Source organism: Eptatretus burgeri, chromosome 6, assembly GCF_056783735.1.
Source record: "Eptatretus burgeri isolate ZD-2024b chromosome 6, Ebu_testis_v1, whole genome shotgun sequence".
Taxonomy (NCBI): Eukaryota; Metazoa; Chordata; class Myxini; order Myxiniformes; family Myxinidae; genus Eptatretus; species Eptatretus burgeri.
The window spans coordinates 88433444-88449284 of NC_140966.1; the positions used below are offsets into that span (position 1 = coordinate 88433444).

The window sequence follows — 15841 nt, forward strand, 5'->3', positions numbered from 1 at the left end:
AATGATACAGCATATATAGCATGATGTCTCAAGTTATAGATGGATTCGGATGAAACTTGGTGGACATGTTGAGTGTGTGACCACGACAAATTTATTCGATATTGGTGAAGATCCGAATTCGGATCCCGATATGACAATTTTAAAATATTTAATGTTGTCAAAACTTTACGATTGAGAACTTCACCATTGAGAGATGGGGCCAAAATAATATACAGTATCACATGATATTTTGAAAAATTATTGGGCCCAATATGTTCTACTGGATCAGGCATTTTGTGGCAGAGGTATGCGTTCTATTGAGAGCCCTTGTAGTTATTTTTGTTTTTGTAGAGTCGGGGCTTGTGGAAGAGTTAGAAAACAGAATGGATCAGGATGCAACATAACAAAAGGAACAGCAGAAAGAGAAGGGGAGAAATGCCAGCAGGGCCGAGGGACAAAGTACAAGGAGACAGACAACAAGCGATGCATGGGTGAGGATGAGGGCTAGGGGAAAAAGCTGGTGGCAGACAAGATGGATACAGAAGCAGAATTTTGGGGGGAGGGGTGGTTAAATGGTTGTAGAAAAGGTCGTAGTTTTGAATAGGGGATGATCTGAGGTGGTGGTGAACAGCTGTCTTGAAGACCCAGAGGGAAGAATGAGATTGAAGAAAATCTGGAAGTTGGTTCCATAGTTGGGGAAAAAGAAACACAAATGAATGAATGTGAACAGTGATTCTGAATTTGGAGAATTTTATTAGAAGGGGGCTGCTGGTGCACCCTAAGGAAACATGGGGGGAAGGGGGGAGGGTTGGGACAAAGCACAGAGAGGGCAGAGGGTGCAAGACCAGAAAGGAGGTGGTTGAAGACAGAGAGACCACTGACTTATCTGTGATCTGTGATGGCAACGTGTTGGGCATATTTACTCAGCTTCATCACAGGAGATTCCAATTACCTTGAAGGTCTTGGTCTCCACAGAATCAGGCTGAGCAAGGTGTGAGGCATGGGGTTTTAACCCAGAGGAGAGATCAAGCTACAATATTCCATCAAGCTACGGTTGAAAGACGTGAGGTGCATGAAAGTTTATGTATGCCAAGGAAGGGCTTTGCACGATGGAGGATGCCCAGTGACTGGCTTTGGTGGCTAATTTTGAAATGTGATTTGCTCAAGAAATATCATGGCTGAGAGTAAAAGCCTGGTGTTGGCTTAATGGTTAGGGTGGTGGGCTTGGGATCATAGGATCCTGAGCTCAAATCCCACTTGGTTTTTGAATTAATACCAGGTGGGGTTGACTCTGCCTGTCATCCTTCTGAGGTCGGCAAAATGAGTGCCAGCATGCTGGTATCCTGTGTCAGAGTGGCAACCCATCCATCCAGGATTGTGCCCAATAGCAAAGGAGACTGCTTAGGCAGCACCAACGCTTTGCACAGAGTATGGTCCCGATAGATGGATGGATGGATGAGAGTAAGACCCAAGAGTTTGAGTGACTGAATTTCTTTGAGAGTTGTTGAGAAAGTAGATAGGGAGTACCAGTTTGTGATTTTTGTCAAGGTCTGAAGAGAGGCAAGAGGCTGCTGTCTGTCTGCCTGAAGAATGAGCGATGTCACAGCAAAGGATGAAGTCATCAGCCAAGAGATTGAGGATTTTCCAGAGAGTCAGAGAGTTCGTTGATGAAGATTAGGAATAAGACTGGGCCCAAACCACTGCCTTGGGGCACTACATTATTGACAGGAAGAGGAGATGAAAGGATACCGCTGAGATCCACACGTTGGCTATAAGAGTGGAGGAAGTCAGTAACTCAAGAGTGGAGTTGCTTTTGGATGCCATAGGCAGAGAGTTTGGAGACAAGGCTGGATGCTAGACTGCATTGAAAGCTCGAGATATATCTCGACTCGAGAGAGATGGCCCTGATCTCATGTCTGATGTTGAGGACCTCCATCCATTGTTGGGAGGGTCGAAGCAGCATGTTCAAGGTAGAGTGGCCCTGTCTGAAACCAAATTGTTGATCTGAGATGAAGTTGTTAAATAAAAGGAAGAATTCCCCATCAACTGTGATGATTGATTCAATGACCTAGTTGGTGATTGGAAATAAGCTAAAAGGTCTGTAGTTAAGGAAATCAATTTTTGCACCTTTTTATGTTATACATTGATGTTGGCTAATTTCCAAGCAGATGGAAGATGACCTAGTGCAAATGGCAGGGAGAAAAAGGCAGAGAGGAAGTGCACGAACAACAGAGCAGGATTTTAGGACTGGTGAGTTGTTGCCATCTGTTACCATTGCAGAATCGGACTCGAGCGTTCCCAGAAATATCTCCACCTTCTCAGATGCAAAAGCCACACAGTCCAGGAGCAGTTGGGTGTGACGGGGTAGGTTGGGAACAGAGAGTGGGGTGTTTGGGACACAAGATATGGAAGCAAATACAGAATTGAGGCTTTCAGTCTTCTCACAAGTGGAGTCAGCTGTGATGCCATTTGAAGTGAGGGAAGGGATCGAGGGGGGATACACCAGAGCAGAGTTAACAAGTTGCCACCAGGTTTTAGGAAGTGTCAAGGTTTTGGAGGAGAGAGACAAGTTTGAAAATTCAATCTTGAGGTTGGACAGATGTTGTTTTCTGGCTCTTTCGAGAGTGGACACACACTTGTTGCTGGCTTTGTGGAAAGATCTGAGATTGCATTTAGTCATATTTGCGTTCCAGGAGAATGCTAGTTGTTTTAGAGCAACTGCCTCAGCATGAGATTCAGCGTGCCATTGGCGGAGGGATGGGTATGATAAGTGAAGATGAGATGGGATGAATCTGTGCATGAGGGACAGCAGGCTTATGTGGAAGAATTCTCAGGATGAGTTAACAGGGGTGGTAGATATCGGAGAAAATTAGTTATATTGAATTGTAACATCAGGTCTTGAGTTTTATGGATGTCTCTTGAAAATTTAATAGTTTGGTCTGCTGCTTTGTGATTCGACTTAATATTAAACTTTACTCAGTATTTTTATTGGATAAAGTCAAAATCATAATTGCAACATGTACTTTTCTTCGGCTGCAAAAACTCTACATTATGGTTGTGTCTATCATTGTAGTACACTGCAAACTTAAGTACTCCCCTTTTCACAACTCTTACTCATTTACCTTCCTGTGTATGAATCTTTTTCATGGCTCCTCTCACCTGTCTGTGAAATATATACTTTTACCATGCCATGCTTCTCTATGTTGGATAAATAGCTACTGTAAGTTGGTGGTGTACTTAGCTTGGTGCACTGTCTGCAGATCAGACAAAAAGAAAAAATACTTCCATTGTGAGGCAGCTTGATGTACATGCCTTGGTGTTGATTTTGAGTCTTCTTAGAGCTTGTCCCTGTTTTACTCAGACGTTGTGGTGCTGTCAATAATGGAACCTCTTCCATTTGATGAACATGTGAAACAGACCACCCAGTTGGTTCCGTCTCGACTTCTTGTTTGGCAATTTTCTGATCCGGCTCAACCAAAGGTAGGCAGTTCACTTGTGATTCTTTATTTGATTTGGTCTCATCTCCATTGCAATGTTTGGAAAAGGTGGACGTTTGATGCACATGGAAGTTATACTCTCAGTGCGAATTTGCCATGCTCACGATGTGTATCGGGGCTACGCATTTTGATAACACCAGAAAGGCTTATTTTAGGAATAACACAGTCCTATGTGGCACCTGATGATAAATCAGGGAACTCATGGCAGTTCCATGTCATGAGTGTTTGTGCAATAGCATGTTCAGCAGAATCAACATGACTGCTGCTTCAAAAACGACACCTTCATGTTTCAATGAGTCATCATGAGGTCCTGATAAACAGCACATTAAAGAGCTGCAGCCACAAGGAAGGAAATGCAAAATTCGGAAACTCACTTATATAATTGGCAAGTGACGCCATCTCAATGTACGGGACTAAACACAATGCAGTATTAGTATGTTTGAGACACAATACCCAAAATGTTGTTTGAGCCAGCATCAATCTCATGGTACTTGAAGTGAAGCATGAACTCTCCTGTACTCAACCAAGCCTGCTGTGCAAAGTTTTCATGGTTCTGATATGAATCGGTAAGTTTAGACATTCACAGGGACCAGATGCAGATCAAAGGGTAGTTTGTATTGGAAGGAACTTCGTAAAACCCTACTTTATCATCATGAATTAATTGTTTTTCTCATGTCTTAAAGTTCAGTACGATTTGTTATTTTAAAATGTCTTATTAATGGAAACCCATAAAATATACACATTCTGAAATGATTGATTAACAAGTTATTGGCTTTTATTTTTGCTTTTTTAAGTGCTGCCCCACTGTGGCCACAAAAGAGGTTCATAAACCCACACTAACTTTGTTTGCATTGACACAATTTACTGAGTGAACAGAATTATTGTGAGTGATGTTACTGACTTGGGCTGGTTTTTTGCTCTAATTTTGGGTACTGTTTAATGGTTGGTCAGCTATGTCTGATGAAAGCAAAACAAAGATATATGATTGCCCTTTTGGGATGTAAATATGATTTATCACTTTTATTTCACTGGTGGTACCCTTTGTGTGCAAGAGGCTCTTTAAGGTTTTTGTTGTCAGATCAGCAAGGTCATGGAATCTGTCATCACAGTTGATATGAAATCCTTTCTTTTCTTCAACAACCTCATCTCAGATCACCAATTTGTTTTCAGACCAGGTCACTCCATCTTGGATGTACTGCTTCAACTCATCCACCAATGGATGGAGGCCCTCAATATCAGACATGAGATCAGAGCTGTCTTTCTGGACATATCTTGTTGTTTTGATGCAGTCTTGTATCCTGCCTTACTCTCCAAACTCTCTGCCTATGGCATCCAAGGCCAATGCCACAAATGGCTTACTGACTTCCTTCACTCTAGTAGGCAAAATGTGGCACTCAACGGAATCCTTTCATCTCCTCTCCCTGTCAAAGTTAGAGTGCCCCAATGCAGTAGTTTGGGCCCAGTTCTATTCCTGATATTCCTCAATGATCTCTCTCACTCTCTGGAAAATCCTCCTTATCTATTTGCTGATGACTCCACCTTCTGCTGTGACATCCCTCATCCTTCTGACAGGCAGGCTGCAGCATTTTCCCTCTCTTCAGACCTTGAAAAATAACAAGCTGGGCAAACACTTGGAATATAGCCTTCAATTCTGACAAATGTTGCACTCTCACTATCTCTCTCCAAATGGACCATCCTGCAACCCCTCCTATCGACTTTCTTCACAATCCTCTTGAGGAAGTTCAGTCATTCAAACTCCTGGGTCTCACTCTCAGCCATGATATTTCTTGGGGAAGCCACAGTTCAAACTTGACCTCCAAAGCCAGCCTCTGACTGGGCATCCTCCGTCATACAAAGGCCTTCCTTGGCACACCTGCAATCTTATCCTCCTACAAGGCCTTCATCTGCAGCTTGATGAAGTATTGCTCTCTGCTCTGGGCTGGCTCCCCTGCCTCACACCTTGCTCAGCATGATGCCTTGGAAACCAAGACTTTCAAGATTATTGGAATCTCCCACATTGAAGCTGAGTTTATGGGCCCATCACATCGCCATCGCAGCCAGGTCGGTTATCTCTCTCTCTTCTACTACCTCTTTTCTGGTCGTGCACCCTCTACTCTTTCCATGCTTTGTCTCCCACCCAGGTTCTGCAGGGCTCACACAGTCCACCATCAACCCCATTCTGGTGAAACGACCTAAATCCAGGATCTCTGCTTACCTCCACTCATTTGTTCTTCTTTTTTTTCCAGCCTGTGGAACTAACTTCCACATCTTCTTCAATCTCATTCTTCCCTCCAGGTTTTCAAGACATCTGTTCACCAGCATCTCAGATCATCCTCAATCCAAAACCGTGATCTTTTCTACCATTGTTAACCCCACCCAAATCCCTCCTCCTTCCACATTTCCAGTTTTTCCTCCTGAGAGTTTCCTTCTGTGTCCATCTTGTCCACTCCATAATCCTCTCCTGCCTCTCATTCCTCCCCGCACCCATTGTTTGTGCAAGTATCCCTCTATATTGGCCTTCAACTCTGCTGTTGATGTTTCCCCCTCTCTAAACTGTTTATTTGCGACCTGTTTTGCATGTTTCGCATCCTGTTTTTGTCTGTTACGTCCTGATCCATTCAGTGTACTCGCTCTTCCATGAACTTAGACTATGTAGACAAAAAAGGTGGGAAAGATACAGGAGGGCCTTGCTGTTCGTGCGTTTCCCCTTCACGGATTCGCTCTATCACAATTAATTTATTCAGGAAAGGTTTGCGGATTGCAGTCAATGCGCTCAAATAATCACAGATTGGCAATCTATTTTCCATATTTATTCACCTAATTAACATTGGTCGTCAACATAATAAACCTCTCAAACCCTCCAACATCATCATTTCCATCAACTCATTTTTATCGTTGCCATCATCATCATCATCATCATCACCATCGCATTATTGAACCAAGTTTATCATCATTATTTTTAAAGGTAAGTTTCATGATCTTAAATCACTCAAGGAAATAATTATTTATTTTATATTCTTAATAACTCTTTTGTTCATGAATAGCACAACAACAATGCACAATCGTTTTATTTCAGGATTTTATTCACTAGAAACGAGGTGGCTACAAGGATATATGATTGAGATGTTTAAGATAATGAAAGGTATTGATAAAACTAGTGCAGATGAATTATTTAACAGAGTAGACAGTGACAGGACCAGGGGCCACAGCCTGAGAGTAAAGAAGAGGAGAGTTAAGACGGTAGCAAGGCAGGGGACTTTCACTCGGAGAGTAAACGCATGGAATGGCTTCCCTCGAAAAGTAGTGGCAGCAGAAAAAGTAGATAAGTTTAAATTAGAATTAGATAGGTACCTGGAAGTTATGGAGATAGAGGGGTATAGGGATGTTGATAAGACTTTTAGGTAGTTTGAGCATTGATGGGTGATCGTGTGCATGTGTACGGAGTGTTGTTGGTGGGGGTCTTGTCAAGGGGGGTTGTGTGGTTTATGTTGGGTGTTTTTAACCAAGCCCATGTCCTCTTCCCTGAGGGGAAGAAAAAAATAATAAAAAACTACAAAACCAACAACAACAAAAACAAGCAAACACAAAAAAAACCAAACAATTACTTCATTAATTAAAAACTTTTTTTTGCATTTTCTTCCTTGGATCTTGTGTAGATAAATTAGTGTGGTGTTCGTGCAGGCATGCTGTGCTGAATGGCTTTCACCTGTGTTAGATTTCCCTGCATAAACATGTCAATTAAGGGTACAGCTTGGCAAAAATTGTGGAAAATTTTAAAGGTGGAGTCCCGAACTCTATTTTCTCCATTACCCCTTAAGTTTGCCCATCACGGGTTTGCGGTTCACGGGGATTTTCAAGAGCGTAACCCCTGCCAATGACAAGGCCCTCCTGTACTTTGAAAGATTACTGAATGTGGAAAATGAGAGAGAGAGAGAGAGAGAGAGAGAGAGAGAGAGAGAGAGAGAGAGAGAGAGAGAGAGAGAGAGAGAGAGAGAGAGAGAGAGAGAGAGAGAGAGAGAGAGAGAGAGAGAGAGAGAGAGAGAGAGAGAAAGAGAGAGAGAGGCCCTGACAGAGGCACGGAAAACTGAGGGACCCGTGAAGGTGGTTCAAGAGGAGGAGGTGAGAAAAACACTTGACAAAATGAAAAGAGGGAAAGCCTGTGGACCATCTGTAGTTGCGGTCAAGTTGGTGAAGGCGCAAGGAACTGAGGGAGTTAAGTGGATGGCAGATTTTATTACGAAAGTGTGGAGTGGGGAAAAGATACCGAGATGATTGGAGGAAGAGCATAACAATATCAATTTTCAAACAGAAAGGGGACATCTTAGTGTCGAAATTACAGAGGGATCAAATTGATGGAGCATGCTATAAAGATACCAGAGAGGATTGTAGACCGAGGGCTCAAGGAGATTGTGAAGGTAGATGAGATGCATTTTGGATACACACAAGAAAGGGGGACAGTGGATTCGATTTTCATCATGAGACAAGTGAAGGAAAATATGCTGGATGGAAATAAGAGCTGCATTGGGCCTTCATATATCTGGAGAAGGTGTAAGATATGTTTCCAAGAGAAGTGGTGTATTGGAGTTTGAGGAAGAAGGGTGTACCAGAGAAGATTGGAATGATCATGATGGAAATGTGTGTGGGAGCCAACGCTATGGTCATGACAATGAATGCGGACCCAAAATATTTTGGAGTGGAGGTTGGTCTACACCAGGGTTCTGCACAAAGTTCCTTCCTTTTTGTAACAGTGATTGATGTGCTGAGTGACAACATCAGAGATAGAGAACTGTGGGAGCTCCAGTTTGTAGACAACTTCATCATTACTGGAATGGCAAAAGAGCTAAGAGGAGCAGGGATTAAAGGTTAATTTGAAGAGGTAATGATGTATGGTAAGACTGGTGTGGAGAGGGTCAAGGTTGTAGATGTAAGGCGTGGAGAGCTAACTCAGATAGAAAAAATTAAATTACCTTGTTTCAACACTGAAGAAAGGGAGAGGTTGTGAAGCAGAAATCCAGGATAAAGTGAAGGCAACATTGGCAAAATGGAAGGAGGTTATTGGAGTCGTCTGTGACAGAAAAATACCGAGAAAATTGAGGGTTAAAATCTACATGACAGTGATTTGACTGGTTTTAATGTATGGTGCAGAAACATGGGCTTTGAGAAAAAAGGAAGAGGAGTTGCTGGAGAAGATAGAGATGAGAATGCTTCAGTGGATTCCCAGGTCAGGTCAGGTATGGGAGCATGTCAGGAGCAGCACGTCACTGCATCTACTTTCCTCCAAAACTCCAGGGGCCTCTGTCTGGCCATCCCCCAGGAAGATGCCTGGCCCATCCCCATCTCCTTGAGATGCTGACCAACCTTTTTGTCAGGTCAGATTAGATCTGTGACTTGCTGCAGGTACCATGTAAACCTGTGTTAACCTGATTCGTGGTCGGGTTGTCGGTGACGAAACCGTCTCCCCCACCAAGTTTCTTGGTGAGAAGGGTGTACGATATGGACGTCCAGCAGGATTAAAAAGAAAACCTGTAAAGGGTGGAGGAGCTCCTTGTGAGCCAATGGTCATCCATATCTATTGCCAAACTGTGACTGCGGACATCCTCCTGCAGTTGGGTTACTTTTTATTAGGAGGGTGGTGGAAGGATTTGTACTCTGGCCACTGTAAAACCCTTCATTCCGCAAAACATACGAAAAACACAAAAAAAAATCTGAAAACCCAGTCCGTGGGAGTACCTCCTGTGCAGCTGCCTTTCGCAAGGCAGCTCACGAGATGACGGCATTGGGGCAAAGCCTTCAGGACCCCCAATCTTTGATAATAGGAGGAAAACCATGGGGTAACCTTCCCGGGTCAGTTTGTGGTGGTGCTGAGGTGTCGTCCACCAGACGGCCGTCTCCTTGGGTTACCCTGAGGCAGTCCATTCCGGTGGGTGTCCGGAATATCCTATCCCTAAGAGAGGATGATCACCTGTCTCTGTCATCAGAGTTGAAGCATTTGGACATCGGTATTGCTGCACTCTCTGAGGTTTGGAGACCGGATTGCGGTGAGATCATGGCAGGTGGTTACACTGACGATTGGACTGGTCGCTCTGATGGTTATCATGCCCAAAGAATTGCTGTAGATGTGTCCAACAAGCTGACTCCAATGATAACTGAGGTAACAGCAGTCAAGGAGCATTTTATGAGATGAAGGCTTCGTCACTCCTTGGGTGTCATTTTTCTGGTCTCTGTATATGCTCTGACTGAAGTGAGTGATCTCACCGTGAAGGACACATTCTATGCCACGCTCAAGTCTGTGGTTGATCAGTGCCCCAGGCAAGATACTCTTCACCTCTTAGTGGATTTCAGTGCTTCGATTGGAACTGATAGGGATGTGTATGAAACATGTGTTGGTTCCCATGGGTCTGGAACTGTGAACCAGAATAGCACTAAGTTCCTTGACTTTGCAAGAAGTCATGGACTGAGGGTGACTGGTTAATGGTTTCAGTGCCCACAGGCTCATCGCTGGACTTAGTATTCCAACGCTGGTGGAGTGGCAAAGCAATTGACCATGTGCTCGTTGAAGGTTGCAAGTGGACGATCAAGAACTGCAGGGTCTACTCGAGTGCTCAGTTCCTCAATACTGACCACAGGCTTGATGTAGCAGCTCTGAAGTTTCAGCTTAAATCCAGGAGAATGGTACCATCCCAGCCGAGGCTTGATGTTGGCAAGTTCAAGGACGAGAGGGGAGCTGAGGAGTTTCCTAACAGGCTGAGTGGAGATTTAGGGGGGTATGGGTGCTTTGGGGGGGATCCTGAAAAGTTGTGGCGTGCCTTCAAGACCACCGTCCTTGATGTTGCCGGTGAGTGCCTTCAAGACCACCGTCCTTGATGTTGCAGGTGAATGTCTTGGAACTCACCGTATGGCGAAGAAGAATTTTGTCTCTCAAGGGACACTGGATACCATTGACCAGAGTCACAGGGCTAGGCTGAATGGCAGAGCTGAGCTGTTCAGGGAGCTAAGGCATAAAACTGTACTTGCACTAAGGGTGGACAAGGAGGCCAATGTTCGAGGAATCTGTGAAAGGGTAGAGCATCATCTGTGGTAAAGTGATTCTTGTCCTGCTTACAGGGTTGTTCACGCATTGCGTTCCTCCAATCCTGTCCCTCAGTGTACTGCAGTTAGAGTAGAGTGTGGTGAGCTCTTGACAGAGGAGTCTGAAGTGAAGGCCTGCTGGGCCGGTTACTTTGAGCGGCTGTGCAAGGCTGATCCACCAGCTGTCGAGTTGGATATCAGGGGGGTTAGTATCTCTATTGCTGACCCTCCAATCAACTGTGATCCACCTTCGTTTGTGGAAACACAGGCTGCGGTGATCTGGTTGAAATGGGGGTAAAGCTCCTGGGATCTGTAAAATCCACATTGAATTTCTCAAGGCTGGTGGAAATGCTGCATTCGTGTCATTGCATGCAGTTCTGTGCTCTGCCTGGAATACAGGCATCATCCCAACTGACTGGAAGAGGGGCCTTGTTGTCCCTCTCTGGAAAGGGAAGGTTGATCGCCAAGACTGCAGCAACTACCGAGGGTCAGTGCCGGGCAAGATCTTTGCTCGGAAAATTCTTGATAGGGTTCGCCACCATCTGCTTGAGCACCAGCGTCCAGAGCAGTCTGGCTTTGCACCAAATAGGTCAACGATTGACCGTATCCTTGCTTTCCGGGTCCTCATCGAACGCAGACAAGATTTTCGGCAGGCGCTTCTTGCAGCCTATGTTGATCTCGAAAGTGTTTGGAAGATTCTTGGTCTTCGTGGGGTGCCACCAAACCTGATCAATCTGACGTGTGAACTATACTCTGGTACTGAAAGAGCTGTGGGATGTGGTGAGACCATCTCTGACTTATTTTCAGTTGTTACTGGAGTTCGTCAGGGGTGTGTCCTGGCCCCCACCCCTTTCAGTGCTCATATGGACTGGATTCTGGGGAGGATGTCGGAGAGATTAAGCTGCGGTGCATCATTTGGGAATGTCAGGATATCTGACCTTGATTTCACAGATGATGCTGTCATCCTTGTGGAGACTGGATATCTATTTGGGGGTCCTCGAGGTGCTGAATGAGGAGCCGCTGGGATTACGGGTTTCCTGCATCAAAACTAAGTTCCAGGCTTTCAATGACATATTGGATGCTGCTACCTTGAATGTACTGTACCTGTTTCTGGCGAGTAGGCTGAGGTCACGGAGAGATTCACTTACCTTGGAAGTGATATTCATGTCTCTGCTGTCTGAGAGCCAGAGGTCAACAGACGTCTGGGTCGGGCCTGGGGAGTCATGGATTCACTGGATCATGGGGTCTGGTGCTGCCAATACCAGTGCGGGAGGATGAAAGTCCGAGTCTTCAGGTCCTTGGTGCTTCCAGTCTTGCTCTATGCATGTGAGACTTGGACTCTGGCCAGGGATCTGAGATGGAGACTTGATTCCTTTGGAATCAGGTCTCTTCCAAGAGTCCTTGGCTATCGCTGGTTGGACTTTGTGTCCAACAAGCAGTTCCTGAGAGAGACTCAAATGAGATTCGTTACCTGCTTAGTCCATGAGCATCAGCTGCAGCTGTATGGACATGTGGCTCATTTTCCTGACGCTGATCCTGCTCACCAGATTCTCTCAGCGAGGGAGCCTCGTGAGTGGAGGAGACCAATGGGCTGACCACATTCCTCGTGGTTGCAGCAGGTTGATCGGCATCTCAAGGAGATGGGGATGGGCCAGGCATCTGCCTGGGGGATTGCCAGACGGAGGCCCCGAGAATACCGGCAGAAAGTGGGTGCACTGACGCGTTACTCTGCCGCGTGCTCCCATACCTGACCTGACCTGACCTGCTGCAACCACGAGGCACGTGGTCGGCCCATTGGCCTCCTCCTCTCACAAGGCTCCCTCGCTGAGAGAATCTGGTAAACAGGATCAGCATCAGGAAAACGAGCCACGTGTCCACAGAGCCGCAGCTGATGCTCTCGGACTTTGCAGGTTACAAATCTCATTTGAGTCTCTCTCAGCAAACGCTCGTTGGACACAAAGTCCGACCAGCGATAGCCATGGATTCTGTGAAGAGACCTGGTACCAAAGGAATTCACTCTCCATCTTACATCCATAGAGCAAAACTGAAAGCACCAGGACCTGAAGACTTGGACTTTCGTCGTCCTGCACAGGTAACGGCAGCACAACACCCCATGATCCAGTGAATCCATGACTCCCCAGGCCTGACGCAGATGTCTATTGACCTCTGCGTCACAGCCAGCAGAGACATGAATATCACTCCCAAGGAAAGTGAATCTCTCCATGACCTCAACGTCCTCACCACAAACAGGCACAGACAAGATAGCAGCATCCAACATGTCATTGAAAGCCTGGATATTAGTTTTGACCCAGGAAACCCATAATCCCAGTGGCTCCAACTTCTCATTCAGTACCTTGAGGGGCTACAAAAGGAGATCCAGAGTCTCTGCAAGGCATCTGCGAAATCAAGGTCAGAGATCTTGATATTCCAAAACTATGCACAGCAGCTTGATCTCTCCGACATCCTCCCGATAATCCAGTCCATACAAGCGCTGAAAAGTGTGGCGGCCAGTACACAGCCCTGGCAAACTCCAGTAACAACTGTAAATAAGTTAGAGGTGGTATAACCACATCTCACAGCACTCTCTGTACCAGAGTATAGCTCAGGCGTCGGATTGATCAGTTTTTCTGGCACCCCACGAAGATCATGAATCCACCAGAGGGCATCCAAATTCACTGAATCGAATACTTTAAAGAGATCAACACAGGCTGCAAGCACCCCCTACTGAAACTCTCGTCCATGTTTGGTGATGACATGAAGAGCAAGGATATGGTCAATCGTTGATCTCTTTGGTGTAAAGCCTGACTGCTCTGGACGCTGGTGCTCAAGCAGATGATGGTGAACCCGATCCACAATTATTCGGATAAAGACCTTGCTTGGCACTGAGAGCAGCGCCACCCCTCGGTGGCTGTTGCAGTTTTAGCAATCACCCTTCCCTTTTCAGAGAGGGACAACAAGGCCCCTCGTCCAGTCAGTTGGGATAATGCCTGTGTTTCCAGCAGAGCACAGAACCGCATGCAATGACACGAGTACAGCATTTCCACCAGCCTTGAGAAGTTCAGCATTGATGCCACGGATCCCAGGAGCTTTACCCCCATTTCAACCAGTTCACCGCAGCCTGTGTTTCCACAAACAAAGGTGAATCCCAGTTGATTGGAGGGTCAGCAATCGGGATAGTAACACCCCTGACATCCAACTCGACAGCTGGTCGATCAACCTGGTACAGTCGCTCAAAGTAACCGGCCCAGCGGGCTTTCATTTCAGACTCCTCTGTCAAGAGCCCACCACCCACCGCTCTGACTGCACTACACCAAGGGATGGGCTTGGATGAACACAAAGCACAAATTCCCCTGTAAGCAGGATGAGAATCACTTGACCACAGGTGATGCTCTACCCCCTCACAGATTCCTCGCACATCGGCCTCCTTGCCCACCCTTAGCACACGTACAGTTCTATGCCTCAGCTCCCTGAACAGCTGAGCTTTGCCATTTAGCCTGGTCTTGTGACTCTGGTCAATGATATCCAGTGCCCCTTGAGAGACCACATTCTTCTTCGCCCGACGGTGAGTTCCAAGACTTCCACCGGCAACATCAAGGACGGTGGTCTTGAAGGCACTCCACAACTCTTCAGGATTCTCGAAAGCACCAATGCCCCCCAAATCCCCACCCAACCTGTCCGCAAACTCCTCAGCTACCCTCTCATCCTTGAGCTTGCCAACATCCAGCCTGGGCTGGAATGGTACCATTCTCTCGGATTTAAGCTGAAACTTCAGAGTTGCTCAAACAATCCTGTGGTCAGTGTTGAGGTTCTGAGCACTCTGGTGGACCCTGGAGTTCTGGGTCATCCTCCAGCGACCATCAACAAGCACATGGTCAATATCCTCTGCCACACCACCAGCATTGGAATACCAAGTCCAGTGATGACCCTGTGGGCACTGAAACCTGAAACCCAGCCACCCTAATCCATGACTTCTTGCAAAGACTTCTTGCAAAAAGAAATGTAGTGCCATTCTGGTTCACAGTTCCAGACCCATGGGGACCAACACATATCTCATAACCATTCCTACCAGTTCCAATTGATGCATTGAAATCCCCCAAGACTAGAAGAGTATCTCGCCTGTGGCACTGATCAACCACAGGCTCAAGCATGGCAGAGAATGCGTCCTTCATGGTGAGATCACTCGCCTCAGTCAGAGCATGTACAGAGACCAGGGAAATGACACCTGAGGAGTGATGAATCCTTCGTCTCATAATACGCTCGTTGACCGGTGTTACCTCACTTATCATTGGATTATTGGACACAGCTACAGCAACTCCTTGGGCATGGTAACCATCAGAGCGACCAGACCAATTGTAGGTGCAACCATCCGTCATGATCTTGCTGCAATGCAGTCTCTGAACCTCAAAGATTGCTGCAATACCGCTGTCCAAATGCTTGAGCTCAGATGATCTCGGAGACAGGTGATCATCCTCTCTTCGGGATCGGACATTCGAGACACCCTCCCGAAAGGACCGCCTCATGTTAACCCAAGGAGACCACCGCACCCAGACACAAGCTACCGCAAAAATGACCCGGAAAGGTTACTGTGATTTTTCTCCTGTCATCAAAGAGTGAGGGTCCCGAAAGATTTGCCCCAAATCCCCTCACCTGGTGAGCTGTCCTGCGGAGAGCAGCTGCACAGGAGGTACTCCCACAGAGTGCGTTTTCAGATTTCTTTGTGTTATTTGTAGGTTTTGCAGAATGAAGGGTTTTATGGTGGCCGCAGTGCAAATCCTGCCACCAACCTCCTAATAAAATGTAACTCAACTGCAGGAGGATGTCCGCAGACACAGTTAGGCACAAGTGATTCACAGAGTATCACAAAGAGAGCGGTTGAGGAATGGGTCGATACACAAGAGAGCTGGAGTTGTCAGTATCACAGAAATGATTACAGAGACTAGGTTGCGGTGGTTTGGACACATGATGAGGAAAAAGGATGAAGAACCAATCGAGAAAGCATGGAATGACCCAATTAGAGGGAAAAGCTCAAGCAAACGACAGATATTAAGGTAGTGGAAGGCCGTGGAAAGAGATTTTTGAAGAGCGTAGGATTGAAAGAGGAAGATGTGGCAGACAGAGTTGATTGGAGAAGGTGGATCTGAATGGCTGATTTCTAACTGTTGGGATTAATGTTTTGACTTTGAGGTTTTTATTATTGAGGATTTTACAAACAGTTTTAAATCCTACCTTTTCCCTTTCAATCCTGCTTATTTTCCTCTTTCTGGTTCTACTTTCTTTTTCTTCTTCTGTCCTTTTTA

At 46.0% G+C, this 15841-nt stretch overlaps 1 protein-coding gene across 20 annotated transcripts in view; it reads left to right on the forward strand.

The window, feature by feature from the left end:
• DNAI3 (dynein axonemal intermediate chain 3) overlaps positions 1-15841 on the forward strand; it is a 191695-nt gene that overhangs the window by 67767 nt on the left and 108087 nt on the right. For all 20 annotated transcript variants that reach the window (XR_015059424.1, XR_015059425.1, XR_015059421.1 and 17 more), the window contains one exon: positions 3341-3459. Coding sequence is in view for 4 of the 20 variants with exons in the window: in XM_085886108.1 (XP_085742234.1) it covers positions 3341-3459 (119 nt within the window). In the remaining 16 variants the exon portion in view is untranslated. The remainder of the gene's footprint in view (positions 1-3340; positions 3460-15841) is intronic.